This window comes from Lissotriton vulgaris, chromosome 3_1 (genome assembly GCF_964263255.1).
Source record: "Lissotriton vulgaris chromosome 3_1, aLisVul1.2, whole genome shotgun sequence".
Taxonomy (NCBI): Eukaryota; Metazoa; Chordata; class Amphibia; order Caudata; family Salamandridae; genus Lissotriton; species Lissotriton vulgaris.
In genome coordinates, this window is record NC_141689.1 from 180,372,421 (window position 1) to 180,390,596 (window position 18,176).

The 18,176-nt window shown below is 44.0% G+C and overlaps 1 protein-coding gene across 1 annotated transcript in view; it reads left to right on the forward strand.

Moving 5' to 3' along the window:
- ARID3C (AT-rich interaction domain 3C) overlaps positions 1 to 18,176 on the forward strand; it is a 482,830-nt gene that overhangs the window by 438,035 nt on the left and 26,619 nt on the right. Inside the window, exon 4 of the mRNA XM_086960272.1 lies at positions 16,965 to 17,148. Coding sequence (XP_086816398.1) covers positions 16,965 to 17,148 — 184 coding nt within the window. The remainder of the gene's footprint in view (positions 1 to 16,964; positions 17,149 to 18,176) is intronic.

The window sequence follows — 18,176 nt, forward strand, 5'->3', positions numbered from 1 at the left end:
GGTTGAGATCCACTGATGTAAAAGTACATTATATTTTTAAATTACGCATCACTTTTACCACAGGTTTATTTAATATTACAATATAAATTGTAGAAACATTTGTTTTAAATATTTCTAATTATAAAATGTAAAAAAATCCTACATTAAACTATTTGTTTATTTTAAATAAAATCACCCACAATATAAAATAGGGAGAGATATAACATGTAATGTGGTCCACTATTGCCTTTGAAAGGTCTTGTGTCACCATAAACCACGAGGCAGAAGGCCAAGTTGTTTGGAAGTGTCACCAGAACCCTGAGATGGGAATATAGTGTAGGGCCATATTACACGTTTTACGTTATGTCTTTTTTTTATAGTATATGCTTATTTTGGGGTAGTTAGCTGAGTGTAGGTATCAATGAGCACTGATAAGAAAATATAATGTTTAGGTTTAGCTTTCATTAATAAATTGTTCGTAAAACAATTACTAATCGCGTGGCCGGTTGGATTTATTTGATCCTATGAAAAAGATTTAGTTCTAACTTCGGTTCAACATGAAAAGGAGGAAAGTGCATAAATTAAAGTGATGAAAGTTTCTATTCTGTCTTTAGTCTTACGAATATTCGGTAAAGTGAATAAACCAGGGGGTGCTATCTACTATTCTACTTCCAATTTCACAAACATTGCAGAGGGTGCATATATTTTAGAGGGAGGGTAGTTTAGATGTACTATTGTAGCTCCTCTCCAACACACATTGGCAGATCTGATATACATTTCTAACCCATGTTCCGCTTAGTTTGGGAAAATTACGCATTTTGGGGTGCTGGGTAGATTTGCTGTTTAACTGCTGTCCCATTTACATTTCTGAAAGTGCATGTATTGTGTGGGGGAGGAGTCAAATTTACCATTGTATCTCCAGTCCAACACATATTATGGAAAATGCAATTTTTTGGGGGGAAGGGTCTGTGTAGATTTATTATTCCATCTCCAGTACCACAAACAAAATAACATAAACGTGTAAGGAGGGTTCTGTTTCAATGTCCTAAATGGTAATACGCAAAATGTAGTGTAATCACTAAACTGGTAACATATAGTTCTGCTTCGACAAATGCACCCCTTGGCCTTATCCCAATATTTCTTATCCTTCATACTTCCTTACTTTGTGAATTTACGAGAATTCTTTAATGTTGGTTGCCTGGCTTTCTTACGGGTCTTCTTCAGAAGGTTTTAGCTATTCTCGAGGCTCGTACAGGCTGTAGCATCTATTTCTTCATTGTAGAATACTTTAATAGAACAGTATCGGTACATGTGTCAAATCCCAGAAAACCATATTGAAACCACTGTTTCTAATTTGAAAATAATTAGAAGAAATATATCATGATTATAGGGTCATTGTTTTCTGAATTTTTATTAGTTGTTTTAAAAATGTTTGACTCAATAAAATAAATTTCATGGAAAAGGCCAGCATTGCAATGCATTTGCAAAAGAACAGTTGCAGAGGGAAGTGGTGAGCCTATACACAGGCTGTTAGAATAATGAAAATTGACACTGGTACTTTAAGAGTTCCACCAGCGGCACAAAAACACTGTAGAATGAAGGTGAAAAGGGGCATCCTTGCCTTCTGCCAAACTGTATGTCTTTCTGGTCCTCCATTGTCTTCTATGGGGGCCAGCAGTAAATGTAATTGGAGAAAATTGTGTGGTGAATACCTTAACCCGTCTGGGGGCTCTTGTACGCTCCACCTCACACTCTCCTTGTTGTGGACTGTGCGCCATTTACTACTATTGGTTATTGCAGCCACGTCACCTCCATGTCCATTGGCTGCCACGCCCCTCTCACTCGGCCTAATTGGCTGGTTTGGACGACTAGTCGTTTGCCCACCAAGCATGATGGCCTGTGAGGGAGACCAATCCTACCCCTAGCAATCTTGCGCTGACCTAAAGGATGTCAGCACGCGGAGGCTTGTGAAGAGATCCCGGAAGTAAGAATAGGGGGCTCGCTGACACTCACGTTCAACCCCCCTCACCCTGACCCAGCCTGTTGCTCCCTCCGTGGTACTGGCAGCTGGGGGCGCGGCCAGGGGACACTCCATACGGTGTGTGTCGCACATGGTTATTTATTTATTTATGCGTTTTTATATAGCGCGGACTTTACCCGAAGGCGTCAGAGCGCTTCACAATAGGAACAGAACTGATACATGAGGAGAACATTACACATGAACAGATCACAAAAGCAGACGTTAAGTTACATGAGGTAAAAGTGACACTTGTGAGCAAACAAAATACATGAGGTAGCAAACAGTGCACAGGAGGAAAAAGTGACAAGTGTGCAGGTTACAAGAGAAAACAAAGTACAATTGGAGGTATAATACTGCACTATCTATATGCTAGACACTCAGGCGTGAGAACAAACGTTACGTAGGCAATGGTGGCACTTGTGCAAGTATCAAAGGCAAACAAAATGTGAGAGGTAGCAAACAGTGTGTTACAAGAGAAAAGTGGGGTGTGCATGTTACAAAAGAGTGCCAAACACTGCCAGCCCCTGGAACTCTCTTTTCTGGCCCCCCTCTCTTGGCCCGGCACCATCCCCCTCCTCCGCGGTCAAAACACTGGGTGTTAAAATGAATAATCAGCTCACTCTTCACTCACAAATTAGTTCCGTGGTTTCCTCCTGTTTCCTCACTCTCCGAACTATCCGCTCTGTCTCCCGCTTCTTCTCTCCCCAGGCACTTAAGATCATCATAGCCGCCCTGGTAATCTCACGATTGGACTACGCTAACGCCCTCTATCATGGCATTCCAGCGTACAGCCTGCGTAGACTCCAAACCATCCAGAACCAGGCGGCCAGGCTGATATACGGCCTTCCACGCTATCACCACTCCACCCCCCTTCTAAAAGAGCTTCACTGGCTCCCCGTGAAACAACGCTCCCTTTTTAAGATCGGATGCATGGTTTTTCAGGCCCGCCAGGGCACTGCCCCCGCTTTCATCGCCTCACTAATTAAACCCTATGTCCCCGCTAGAAATCTCCGGTCTTCCTCCAAGTCCCTTCTCCAGATCCCCCGCTTCTCACGCAAAAAGTGGGGCGGTTCTAACTTCTCAACTCTGGCCCCTACTTTCTGGAACTCACTTCCAGACAATCTCCGTTCTGCAACTCAGTATCTCTCCTTCCGTAGAGACCTGAAAACTTTCCTTTTCAGCCAGGCTTTCCCCGCCTAATACTTACTCCACCCTTCCATGGTCTTTCTCCCTCAGTTACTGAACATCCAGCGCCAAGAAACCGCAAGGTGTACGCCGCGCTCTACAAGTGTTTTTTAAATTAGAAATTAGAAACACAGGTACAAGGATAATACTGCAATAAATGGCAAACACTCCAACCACAAGAACACACTGGCAAGGCACTTCCATAGTCATGGAGAATAGAATTTTCAGTGATGGGAGGTCTTCCTTCAGATAATAGAGAGGACGTGAATTACTTTTGGAGGTGTCTTTGGAGGAGGAGAACTTTGAGGTCCGTTTTGAAGGCCTGGGAGGAGACGGTGGTCCGGAGCTGAGGCGGAAGGGAGTTCCAGATTCTCACTGCGTTGCCTGAAAAGGATTGGGCCATCGATCTTTCCTTCTTGAAAGTGGGAGGTTCAAGCAGTAGATTTTCCGCATTACGTGATGGTCTAGAGCCTCCAGAGAGTTTCAGTTTATTCGCTAGGTAGCAAGGAGAGGAGGAGTGCAAGGCTTTGTGGGTGATACAGGCAGTCTTGTAGATAGCTCTAGCCTCGACGGGAAGCCAGCGGAGGGTGGATAAGATCAGTGTGATGTGGTCGCTTCTTTTGGACCATAAATGAAACGAGCTGCTGAATGGAGAACAGATTTAAGGGGGGACAAGTGGGATTTGGGGAGGCCAGTAAGAAGAGAATTGCAGTAGTCCAGTATGGAGAGAACCATCGATTGCACCAGGGTTATAAGGTCCTGCTCCTGGAAGAAGCAACTGATTCCCCAAAGAAGGCGCAGTTGGTATCGAGCAGACTTTGCAATGGAATTGATGTGGGAGATTAGATTGAGTTTTTTTGTCGAGTATGACACCAAGGGATTTTGCACTGTCAACAATGATGGGTTTATTGTTATGTAGATTCATCTGATCCATCCATAATTGAACCAGGGGAGGAGAGAGTGAGGAGCAGAAGAGGAGGAATTCAGTTTTGGATTGATTCAGAATCAGTTGATGAGTTGACATCCAGTTTTGAATGGAGTCGAGAGTAGAGCTTAGGATGGAGAGATCGTGAGTGGAGGCAACCTTGAGGTAGATTTGAGTGTCGTCTGCATAGAGATGATAGTGAATCCCGGATTTACTTAGGAGATTTCCCAGTGGTTCTAAATAGAGAATAAACAATGTGGGTGCAAGTATAGAGCCTTGAGGAACACCTTGACCTACCACCACAGGAGATGAAAGACTGTTCGCTATTTTGATCATTTGGGATCTGTCAGAGAGAAGGAAGCAAACCATTTAAGCACAGTGCCCTCCATGCCCATTGTCTGTTGAGGAGGGTGTTGTGATGATTGACAGTGTCAAAGGCTGTAGAAAGGTCAAGGAGAATTAGAAGACAGGACCCCCCGAATCGAGTATCCTCAGCGCGTCATCAACCACTTGTATTAGGGCTGTTTCAGTGCTTCAGTTTTGGATGAAGCCGGACTGACCATTATCAAGAAGATCATTGTCCTTGATATTACGAGAGAGTTTTTTCGCTACACATCTTTCTGTGATCTTCGCAAGAAAGGGTAGGCTAGTGATGGGGCGGAAGTTGTTGTGGTCAGTCGCATCAGCAGTGGGTTTTTTAAGCAGAGGGGTGACCTGCCCAGTTTTGAAGGAGACAGTAAGGGAGCCTTGACAGAGGGAGAGATTGACCAGAGTGGTCCAATAGGAAAGGGAAAGGGTATAGAAGTCAATGGCAATGGCACTGGGGATGGGGTCCAGAGAATGGTTGGAGGGCTTTGTTTCGCGGATGCACTTGAGAAGGGCATTTTCAGATATGGGGTCAAAGTTCTGCCAAATGGCTGAGGATTGGCGCTCCTCTAGGAGGGTTGGATGAACGACCTGATCCACAAGTGATTTCACTTTTTCATCGAAGAATATAGCGACATCCGCTGCTCTCTTTGTAGAATCCTCCAACTTGGAGTTTGGGGGAGAGCAGTTAGGAATCTTGATGAGATCGAATAGTATTTTGGGTCTATTTTTGGCTGAGTCAAGGAGGGTTCTGAAGTGCGATGCTTTCCCAAGGAAGATGTGCTTGTGGTACTTGTATCTTGTTGAGCGAAGCGTGGCCAAATTTTCGGTGGAGGGCACTTGCCTCCATTGTTTCTCCATTGCTTGCTTTCTTCATAGAGGGATTTGTTGAACCAAGGTGCTGAGGGAGTGGGCCTTATCCTTTTGCTTTTAAGTGGAGCGACGTTATTGATTTCGGCTGGAAGATCTGTGAGGCATTGAGAGGTGAGTTTGTCAACATCTAGGTTCGGGTCTAGCCTTGGAAGTGATAACAAAGCTGATTCACAGAGGGGACCGACATCAATATTTTTAGTATCACAGAACCAGGAGATAGCCCTCTTAGGTTGGCCAAGAGTTATAGAGTGTGATAGTTGAAGAGAGAATGGGATGAGGAGGTGGTCAGACCAGTCTACATGAATAGGGGTAGTGATAGAAAGCATGCCTGCTTTTGAAATAACAAGGTCTAGGATTGAGCCCTTAGAGTGTGTTGATTCTGTGCAGTGTTGGATAAGATCGTTTGCAGAGAGGAAGGTGGCTAGCGAGTTTGCAGAAGAATCTTGCGGGAAGCCCCAGTGGAGATTGAAGTCACCCAAGAAGCGGGGCAGAATACAATAATGTGGCACAGTCTGAGTCGTACCTCACCGGTGGACAGGCGCTGGTACTTCTGTTCCGCGGCTTGGCCTGTGTATTTATACTCCCTCGGTCAGGTGACCTAAGGAGGAACCATGCCTGCAAACAATTAGGGGCGTTGGGTGGAACACCCCCCTTCCCGCGATACTACAGAGGCCATTGCCGCCCATATACTTGCCAGATACTTTTTTTTTGTTGCATGAAGACATTAATTATAATGAATCTGTTTATACATGTTGTTTGACGCGTGGGTGTGTTTTCGAAAAAAATAAGTTGTTGACTTTCTTCTTACAGCAAAATGTTCACTATATACCCTTTATCTCGGTTCTGCTGAAATGATCACACACTTCAGTGATATCTTGGACTGCGCCCGTCAGTAGGGCCCCCACCCCCCACTTTTAGTAGCAGTCTCTGGTTTCACGTCTGTAATAAGAATGAGGGGAGCTCGCTGTTAGTACGCTGGCTGCATTATGTCTGTTTTCGTCGGTGCTTGAGGCCCCTTTTGCTATCAGGGCCTCTTTTCTTCCTAATTATTATTTTATGTTTTTTTGTAAGAATCCTCTGGCTACAAAGTTCCTGTAAACAAGGCTGGTGATAAATTCCACATTTTACTGTGCAGTAAAAGTGACAGCTGCGGTTAGGCGCCCATAAAGCCATCGCCTAGGCCTGTTTATGCAGATGGAGGGTGGGGGCTGGTGCCGAGGGTCAGCCGCCCGACGCCTTCCAGTCTGACGCAGCGCCACCACGTGTTGTGACGACTGCCTGGAGTATTCTGGAGGCCTTGGCTTTACATTTGGAAGTGTCATGCACCTCAGAAAGGTCAAAATAGTGGAACCTCTTCATATGCACTGTATTTGGGGTACTGGCATACATGGCCAAGTTCAGGCAGAAGTCTCCTGGTTTTTAAAGCCAATAAAGCGTTAGTTTAGTTTTCTCCCACCTGAAAGTGCTTCCATTTCAATATGAGTAAATGGGGGAAATCACTCCCTACCCCTCCCCCATATTTTTTGCTAGCCTAGTTTCTGTGAGCGTTGGTAAAAAAAAATAGGCCCAAATTCCTTCAAAGTTCCCTACTTTATCTGTGACCGCGGCTTTCACGCTCCATGGCATAGGCGTAGGGTCTAGAGGCATTCTAAGGCAACGCTAGTTATTGTTCATTAAAAAGGGAAAAGCCTCTCAAGCCTCTTATTAAGGTTGTCTGATCTCTAATATCGGTGACCTTTCTGTAGAAGCCTGTTGCATATCAAGGGATTAAGACTGCGCAAGGCACGGTCTGGAGACAATGAGCCCAACAACTTCACCATTATTGGGTTCCTCATTCGTAGGGCGCGGTGTGAATTGGAAAGGAAATGTGAACTGTTGGCCTTCAGCAGACCTGTCAGAAAAGTTCAGAAGGAAGCTGCACCTATCACCACACATTCTCACTACACTTTTTCTTGTTTTCATATTACTGTTCGCTTTTAGCAATTTAACTGAAATAAACCATCAGAGAGGTGCTGGGAGGAAGCAACTGATCTGCAGCAGAACAAGTCTGCAGGTCCTCCCCTTAGCAGGACTTCGCACCCGAGCTTATTATGGCAGATTAATCTGTGCCACACTGTTTAAGAGTTATTATTAATATCAGCATCTTTCGACGAGAAGAATCATGTAGACAAGGCTGTAAAGCCCTATCAGATAATACAATCCAAAATAACCACTAAGAGTGCATTGGTGGGAAGGCTTGTCGCACAGAACAGCCAATTTTTTCTATCTTGATGTGACCCTTTTTTGGATTGAGCCATTTAGGAACCATCCTTCCCTTTATCTGGAGTTCGATATAACAGGTGTTTATTATCTGTTTCATTCAGTACCTCTAGAAGGATCCTTAATCTGGCTCTTATGTTGCCCTTGTCCTGGGTTGGAATTGGCAATGACTGGTGTTGACCACCACTTTTATCCAATACCTCTAGTACTTGCTTTGTTCTTCTGTTGCTCGTGTCCTTGAGTTGGAATTGGATATGACCTTATAGATTACCACTTTTACGCAATATCTTGAGGGATCTTACTTCTGGTTCTTCTATTGGGGGTGTTGTTGGACTGGAATTTGATCTAATAGACATTTAATGCAAGGGATTCTCTAATTCCTGTATAAACGGCAGTCAATAATTTCCTTATAATTGGCGACTTGTGACGCACCTAGTTGTGATTATAAAGAAAAGACATCAGAACTCAACTATTATAAGATATTACAGTCGAGTTCTGACGCGACAGTGCCTTCTGACAGAGCCATCAGCCCAGGTGAAAGGCAGGTCGGGCCGTGGAGCACCTTTTTAAAGCAACAAACGGAACATTGCTTTTCTTTCTTCTGCTCTATTTTAATAGTTTGCAGTGAGAAGCAGAAAGAATATGTTTATTTTTTGCACTCCTTAGAGAAAAAGCTAGAATCTTTCTGCATGTTTCTACACGATCCGAGCTACTGCATCTTTTTTTAAAATCTTACTTGCAGTGAACTGTTTCTAATATCCGTTTGCAAACAATATCAAACATATTTTTGATGTGTATAATTTTGCACTACAAGCTTTATTTGTATTCTTCATGTTTGCAACCATGCTTGCTCTTTCCTATGAAAGAGCTACGCACCAAGTTTTTATGTGGTTTGTGGCAAAGTTGAAGGTGTGACCATGTATTATATGGGATAAAGTACCCCTGGCATACAAGATAAGGATATTGTAAGCCACCTCAGAGTTCCATAAACTTATAAAGAAACTCTGCATTCTTCCTTGTTCCTCAATATGGAAGTATAGCAGGGGGTACTTTATCACTAATATATCACCACGTTTACCTAGTACCTCGAGAAGGCATCCTTCTTCAGGTTTTACCTCATTGTTAAAGCACAGTCCGCTGGATCCAAAATGCTCAGGTGCTTTGTAGGCCATATTGGGAAAAAATACATAACAAAAATGGCACTCTTGAAGTTCTCTGCAGTTTTCATGCTAGGCAAAGAGCAACCCAAGTGAAATGGTTTACTGCACCCCATTTTTCCCTCCTAGCTTCTGACAAAGCCAGCCTTTTGTAGTTCGGAGGCACCTTTGGTAGTGATTTATAAGTCCCAATTAATCTGACTCCGCAAGGAAAAGCTAAAGAAACCCTACAAGACTATTTGGGTTAGGGGGCACCTAAAAATGAGAAGCACTGAAAAGTAATAAAAATATATGTATAGGCAATAAAGTTAAGGAGGTAAGCAGGGGAAAGCAATTGAATCGAGTTAAAAGTACTCTTACTTTGCTGGTCAGCAAAAGAAAGGTATAGAAAGCCTCCTCCCGGTGTACAGAACCACCTTGAGCCTTCCCTTCTTTCCTTTGATAAATAATGATAAATTCACAAACAGCCCTACTTGATCTTAGTCTTCCTAGGCTGTTGTCTCCTCTATTTTATGGGTACTAAACTGTGAAACTCTCTTTATTTTCTTAAAACCTTGTAAGAGGTGGAAAACACTATACCTACCAAAAAGGCTGCAAAACTTCCCTCTGCCTATAGCAACCTGTACGTCTGGATCCGTCACTCCACCTACCAATCCCATAGCGTCGATGCATCTAGAAGCAAATTAGTGTGTGGAATGGTGATAAATCACACTAATGAGTGTAGAATATATGGATTAGCCTTACCACAGCCTTGTAACTCATTTTATCCAGTTTGTCCAACGTTTTTGCCTATGTTGGTGGAAGTCACTGCATCATCACAGTGTTATATAGTTGCACAGTGTGAAAACAGGTATCATCCCTGAAAGATGAAGAATGATTAAATGTTTTGAGGAGAGCGACACAACTGATAGGGTTTAGCTCCCATCTGCTGTCTCTCAGTGCAACTAGACTATCGAGTCATATGAAGAAGCTCCCTTTGGCTATGGCTCATTAGATCTCACACCCAAATCACATTCTACTCACAATCATACCATATGTTTCCCTGGAAACATCAAGGTAGGACCCCGTCACTGTACACTTCTTTCTTTATTTATAAAAAGCACAATGTCTGTACTGAATAAAAAGATTTTGTATAATTAAATTGGGAAAAAAATGTAAAATCAAACTAACAGTTAAACAACTCATTTGCATATAGTTAGAAAGGCAATTAGTCCTAGGTGCATAGACAAGGAATTGAACAGCAGTAAGAAAAATACAGTGAACAATCACATTTCTCTTTAAATACACATCTGTTTGAAAATAAACTACTAAATCTAAACATATACATACAAAAACCAGGATAATACAGTAAACAAACACTTATGTCTTAGAATCACTAATCCATTTGGTCATAATCTGGGATACAGAGTAGCCATAATTCATTGATATCAACTGTATCACTCAATGCCTTTTACATGTAGTTTAGAATATTGCATCAACGCGTTTTGGTGGGATCCCAATAATTAGAGCCACCTTCTTCAGGATTAAATAGATCTCTCCTACGGTTTCAGTTTTTTTATATACATGGTAGTGTAGTTTAAACCTTTCAACTCTTTTGTATAGTCGTTGAAATTTTCCCAGAGACTTTATGGTCAGGTAAGCATTTAGTCTCCTGCTGTTTTGTGCCACCTTTTTTTGAATGATTTGCACAATGACAGTTTTTAGTAAATTACTTTACTTTTGCCCATAGGTTAATCGAGAGGGTCCCTCATACATCCTGCTGCATAGTCCAGATCACAAGCTAACATCCTAGCATATTCCTCACAATAGCTCTCTGAGCTGACTGTAGACGAGTGCTATGTTGTAAATGACTCCTTGAGACAGCGATGAGTAAGTAAGGAGATTTATTTTAGAGCACAGCAGTAGAGGACCCAGAGCCTGCTGACCAGTCAACCAACTGCCCAAGCAGAACCTGGAGCCCTCAGTAACATACCAATTCTAGAACAAGACAGAAAGGGCATAGAGTACAACAAAGGTCATAGAGAAACAAGCATTGGAAATGCAATAGGTCTCGCATTAGAAAAGTTGTAGCTATTGGTCTTGTAAATGAATTTTTTTTTATTTATTTGTTGGTTTTTAAAATTGCTAAATTGATAGCTTTGTCATTTACAATGCCAATAGTTATAACTTTCGCGAATGTGACACCTATATCATTTGGAATGCAACATGTTTTGTATCTACGTGACTTACATGGCAGCTCTGTTCGTTAGGCCACATCTCTAGAGAGCAGGAGAGTGCAGCAGGGGAGGCGGCTGGGGGCATGTGCACGCGCTTTTAAGAAGTTTTTTAGTCCATCTGTTTTTGGAATTTTGTGACACAAGTTGTTCTTTTTTATGTCTAGTGTCTATTATTGATTTTATGTAACAAAAGGACATTTGAGCAAAGGAATAGAAATGGTAAGAAATGAAAGTCCAATTGTACTTTTGTAGTTGCACTTACAATAATGCTTACTAATGAGAAACCGGAAAGAAGATTTACTAGATATTTATAATTTCATCTTTTGATACAACAAAGCTGACCACATAAGCGACACTGATATGCTGGGAGTAGCTCATATAGTTCCCACCTCCTAAGAGTCTATTTTCTGCATTCGTAATGCGAATACAACTGCCATGTATCACACCTATTTTTGCAATCCAGGAATCAAAGGATAGGAAAAGGGGAGGAAGCAATGAGAGGGCACCCAGCTATCAAGACGGTACATTTAACTCTGCAATAGCGCATGTTCTGGATGTGCCTTAATACAGGTCCACAATATACAATGCTTCATAACACATACTGCTGATAGATAATAATCATACACTCAACCAATACCTTAACCTTAACACGGCGGGCAGGGGAGGGGGCGGAGCGGGGAGAGGGTGTGAAAGCAGCAGGGGCCTGGAGTGCGGCTGAGGGAACAGACGGCGATTCGAAATGCGACACTGCAGGCAGGGGAGGGGGCGGAGCGGGGGTGTGGGAGGAGTGCGCCTGAGGGAAAAAAAATGCAAGGCAGGCGGCTGGGGGCCAAGGAATAGAGTTAAACTGCTGAAGCTGCTCTGAGTGAGTAGTTGGATGATGAGGTAGTAGTTGTGTACAAACAAATCTCAACGGAAAAAAGAAGGTCGAGCAACTATAGTGAGTGATCAAGTAAAGGATTTGATTCATGCAAATTTTCAAACCAGTGTTGTAGTACTTTTCATAGCTCAGACTGGAAAAAAACGGTTACCTTAAAGGTGTAGGAGTTATGGAATGAGAATCCATTTGCCAAGAATGTGTAGGGCTAGGGGCAAAGTTAGTGTTGTGTCAATTGAGGGTGAGGACACGTAGAACTCTAATGTACGGAGTAAAGAAGAGGTTAGGTGAAGCGAGGTAAAAGTCGTAGGCCTAAAGCAGAGTTTTTGATTAACAGTAAAGACGGAGGGAAGGCAGAGAAGGGGAGGGGGGAGGAGGAATGCGACACGGCGGGCAGGGGAGGGGGCGGAGAGGGTGTGAAAGCAGCAGGGGCCTGGAGTGCGGCTGAGGGAACAGACGGCGATTCGAAATGCGACACGGCAGGCAGGGGAGGGGGCGGAGCGGGGGTGTGGGAGGAGTGCGCCTGAGGGAAAAAAAATGCAAGGCAGGCGGCTGGGGGCATGTGCATGCGCTTTTAAGCTCAATGCGCATGCGCATTGAGCTTAAATTTCACGGGCACTGCAAGGAATCGCCACGATTCCTTGCAAGTTGGTTAAAGACTGTTTAAGCCCCCATAGTCTCGCAAGCTCGATGCGCATGCGCATCGACAGGCGAGACCTAAACAAGATAGCAAGCAAACAGTTTACAACATGCTACTACTAATCATTTTTGGTATGTGTGAACGTCCTCTGTCTATCTTGTTTAAATTAGGATGCTGCTTCTTTCATCTCTTGCTATCTGTCCAGGATGGCCTATGCCCCCGTCTTCATGTGCCCACTTACCCTATTTGGATAATGCACTGTATCAATGATGTCTTCATGCAATTAATGCAAGGTCCTCTTACTCCTTTGTAGCCAGTTTGACCCTGGTTTCCATCCTCAGGTATTTGCTCTGCTTTAGCCTCATTCGTGCTTTTAAAACCACCTATTGCTTTCCACCAATCATAACTCTTGTCTCTTCCATAGCACCTCTGGACTTAGTTGCAGGTGATGTGTTCAGAAAGGAAATCATTAAACCCATTACATAGGGTTTTGGAAGTAATTCTACATTCTAGCAAGTCTAAATTCCTCTATTCATAACAGTTTTGGAGAAAATGAGTTGCATGATAAAATAATGGAAGTCACTTGTTGGGAGTGGTGGCAGAAGGCCCAGCTTTCAAATAGACCTATTGGTAACAATATACGTAGCGTGGATTTTTAGTCTGCCTCTGTTAACCATTGACGTTCTTCGAGCAGCCTCTTTCAGGCATTGACATAAGACTGTCCATTAGTGTTGACTGGGCCCAGTAGAGTATTACACACTCACCTAAAGATATAGGCTGTTTTGCATGTATCCTTCCACTTTGTTGTGAGTGCTTGCATTGAACTACATTAAGGACGACTCATTTAGAACGGTCGTGCTCGTCGTGCTGGCTTCTCCTGCTCACTGCTCTGATGTCCTAATGCAGCATAAGGCCCAGACTTATTGGCTTTTCCACTGCTTGTATAATTCTGAGAGAGAAACCACGGGGAGAGCAGCTAAGTTGTGAGAGTGTTGACCTCGGACAAGGGATTGGAGGTAAGCACACCAACCAGGCGTGAATACTGTGGACGGAGCACGGTGGAAGTCGTATGACGTCACAAGAGGATGTCTGACTAGTTCCGGGTCGTGCTTTGTGGTGCTTTATCCTGAAACGTATTTAACGGAAGCTCTGCTGTGTTTGTTCCAGTAGCAGAAAAAAGACGCACCTTGCCAAGGAAGCGAGAGCGGGGCGGACTGCCTCGGAAAGGCCGCGCCCCCCCCCCCTCCCCCCCACGGCACCTGTGTCTCTTCCTGTCGGGGTGCGGCGTTATGAGATCGGGCCAACACTCACTCCTGCATCCGATCGAGCGCAGTTGTCATGAATCCTGCCGCACAATGAAGCTGCAGAGGCGAAGCACAGGTTAATTATCACCGGTCAGGCCTTCTGTACAAAACACACAAAAGAGCGCACTTCTGCACACATCCCCAGCTCTGAGTGACAGCGCGAAGCTATGAATGCAGCTGGATTTTTCATTACCAGGGCGATGGCGGTATAATTACGCAGTTCCCTTCCTGGATCCTGTCAGGGGCGGTAGGCAAGGGCGCCCCTGTCTGTAGAACCGAGATTGTTTTAGGGTTTGCGGTTGTTAGTGAATTGTTTGGCCGTTGTGCTGTGGGAATACCCTGGGATTGGGGAGGGGGGGCTGTACCCTGCCATTTTGGAGTCCAGAGAGTGCTGAGTGTGTGATCTCTAAATACCCAGTGAGAAGCAATGCTGGTTATTGTACCCATATGGCATGCCATGGCATCCCTTTTGGCCACTGTCCTAGCTTGAGAAGGATGGAAGTGCACAGAAGACGAGGAAGCAGAAGTTGAACGTCATGGGTGTGTGCAGATGGCCAGGTCTGCAGTATGAACTTAAAGCATCCAGTGCTGTTGAGTGCATAGTGAGTTGGGGCCTACTGAGTGCAGTATCCCTCAGGTAACCTCGCTTCAGCTAGTTTTAGGGAATCCCTGAGCGCGAGCAGTGCTTAGTATGTGCACTGAGCACATATACCCAGAAATTGAGGGTCGCTAAGGGTAGTCGGTGTAATTGACTTTAGATGGTTAAGCGAACAATGTTTGCAAATATTTCTCAAATTATTTGTGACGTGTTCTGAAATAAGTCAGAAAACGAATCCTGGGTGGCAGGGGCACTGGGGGATGAATATGTCCTATTTAATTGCAATCCAGAAGTGCAATATCAATAACACTTATTCTCTGTGTGAGTCGATTTTTGTAGCTGTCTTTCTAAATACTGCCTGTGTTGGACTGGCAAATGTTTTTTGTGCACTGCACTTGGGTGTGATCCAGATTCACGCCTAGTTTAAGGTAGCCACACACACACCTGTCACATCTGCATGACTGCCAGTAACTCCATGCAAATGCAGACTTTATTCCTAATTTCATGGAGGCCAGAGGAGAGGCTGGTGCAGAACAAGGGCAGCTGCAGCAGCAGCGTCCTCATGGGAGGAAGCCTCTTGGTCCACAGAGACCAGTGATGCCCTTCTGGGTCACAACACCGGGCATAATATCGGACATATCATTAAATACTCCTTGCAACATCCTGCCATATTCTACATGTCAAGGTACGGTTTATGAAAAGGCAGTTGCAGATGATTTACCCAGAGAATCATATATGTTTGATGGGCTCTGTCAGACTGTAGTGTCCCTGTTGATTTGTTTGCATCTCTCAAACTGTTGCTGGACCCTAACTCTAGGTGCCAGATGTCAAAATGCTATGTTATCGGGAACGACCATGGCCTTTTCATTTCGAATTTACTGTGTTTTCGGGTACCCCCGGGGTGGAGACACCTGTATCTATCCATAGCATAGACCTCCATTCCTAGCTCCCAGGTGCACAGTCTTTGCCCTCTGTTCGTTTCAGATGGATCTGCAACCTGACAGCAATATCTGCTGCAATATTTTTAGTAAAATCTGGAACTGCGTTGAAATGCCAGTGGTTCAGACTTCTAAATTGAAGGAGACCTATGCCTTCTTGCAAAACTTCGATACATTGATTTGTCTCGCCGCATTGTCCTGTAAATCATTTTTAATGGACAGAGCTCCTCGCAAAGATTTGTTAAACCTTGGATTGAAGTGTGAGACCCATTTGTGATGTGGGTGAAGCAAATCCCTTCTCAATTCCCTGACTTATTGACGACCACCATGCAGGATTTATCTAGTTGAGGGCTGTCAGCTGTTGAAGTGGAAGAGCAGACGGAAGGCACTTGACATTACTGCAACCCAATCTGCCCGATAAGGGTCCTTGGAAGCGTGAAGCAGAATATATTTACTATTTCTGTATGAAGGGATAGACTTTGCTGACAACAGGCGTGATTAGGGTTGATTTCAGTTTTGAACGGACGGAGCCCTGAGTGGCAAAACGTCATGGCGAGGGTGACATGGGCCTGTCACTCATTTCACTGATCTTGAACCCCTGCAGGAATGAGGTGGTAGCGCACAGTGATGGGTTCCATGGTGCTGGTCGAGACTGCACGCACTAGTGCGATCACCCGAAAGTGGACAGATACATAGTTACACAGGCCGAAGGACAGACTGACATATCAATGGACAACACTTTCCATACATGAATAACTATGCAAAGGAGGAAGAAGTGGCTATGCAGATGTGCAGAGACTTGGTGGTAGCTGTAGATGATGTCCTGCCTTACTGATTACTGCCTGGCGTGGTGGCTGCTGTTATTCTGTTTATCTCTATCCTTCACACCCAGTGGTATTACAAAACTACTCAGTTTTTATCTTATTGTTCCGCTGTGTTTTCCTCTTGTGTCTCTAATATACTTATCACAATAAGGTTGTGTAGAAGAAGTGGCTTCTGCTGTATTGTTGAAGTGCCAGCGCTGTGCTTTAGGTGGTAACACCAGGACCTAGAAGTCTTTAGATTCATATCCCACTGGGAATGTGATATGTCGGAGGAACAGGCCTTCACCAGCACTATCAGATATTCAAGATGATATGTAGAGAGCCTGTAGGGCTTCAGGTGTGATACAGATGTACACTGGTAGATGCACATACAGAACACAGACAGATTTGAAGTTCACACAGACGATGGCGCTGTAGATGGGGCTTCCATACCAGAATACTCCTTCATTTCCTTACAAAAAGATGTTTGATCTAGGACCGTGCAAACCTTTCCCCAAATACATTCATTCATGTAGGATAGAGACCCTCACTAGCCGTACTGTGATGGTAGGTGGCCGTTTTTTAGGACACATGCGAGATCTGGAATCAGTACCATGCACACACTTTACTGGCAGCAGTGACTGAGCACAGCTAGCAATGCATAAGAAATATGTACCCAGGAGTGGCAGGCTTAACTGTAGATATAGACTTCAGGGACTGCCGCTGCATTGACTGGACTGTAGCGAACAAGTGCTTGTTAGATTCAGGTCCTGGCCTTCATACTATAGTTCCTAAGGTGACATGTCACGTTCTTGTCCTTTCAGGTACCCCAGTGAATCGAATCCCCATCATGGCCAAACAGGTGCTGGACCTTTACAGCCTCTACCGACTGGTGACGGAGAAGGGTGGGCTGGTGGAGGTCATCAACAAGAAGATCTGGCGAGAGATCACCAAGGGTCTTAACTTGCCCACTTCCATCACAAGTGCCGCCTTCACACTCAGAACGCAGTAAGTAGCTGATGGGATTACGCCTGTGCGTGTCTCATTATTTAGACTCCACCTCACTGTGTTGCGTATTCAGAAAACAGCCATTAGTGACTGTTCTTCTGTAGGTGTATTTGTAGTCCACATTAATATGAGTTTTAGATAAAGTTGTGGTTCAGAAGGGAGGATGTTTTACTTAGGCCCACAAAGGCCTCGGTGGAAGGACCTTAAGCACGACATGTAAGTACATCTTTTAAGGAGAGAGTGGTACAGAGGGTGCCATTCTTTCCCAAACAAATACAATAGTGCATGCAAAGGACCCAGAAAGGTTAGATCTCGATTAACATTAATGAGAAGAATCGTTCAGGTTACAGTTGGGGGGTGTAAAGTCTTTTTTAAGGCTTGAGGCATTTTCACAGGGCAAAGATTATAAATTATTTTTTCTCTTAAATGGGGAGGAATGAGGAGAAGTTCACTGAAGACTTGGCTTAGGGGGAGGTGGATAGGTCAGGGATTTTCAAGAACTCACAAGATATTAGGAGCCCCAAGGACCCTTTTGGAGTAATATTTGTTTCCTCTGTGGTGATGGTTAATATATTGGTGCAGCTGGGTGGAAATCTGTGTTGCTTCCTTATGGGCCGTAGGCATGGTGACATTTCCTTTCAAGATAGAAATATAAGTTTTCATTTTTTATTTGTCAATTTTGGGGAAATAGTTAGCATTATTAGTGATTGTTTTTGATATCTTCTTTAAGGAGGAGATTTCATTAGGTTCTTCAGGTGCTTTAAAAGTTAATGGCTTCAAGACTCAGCAGTGGATCTTGGCTTGCCCTATTGGCCTTCACGTCCAATGTTTTTGTCAAGCAGATGTCAGAGGTGTAGGTGGCAACAGATTCCAAGGTCTATTCAGCATTTCCTGCCTGCCCGAAATAGAGGTATTGAATCTGCAGCTGCAGCAAGTTGTTCTGAAAAGATATAATATGGATAGCTCTATCTATCTATCTATAGATGGGTAGATCACGAAGTATCATTGGAATAGAAGTCGTGTCTGAC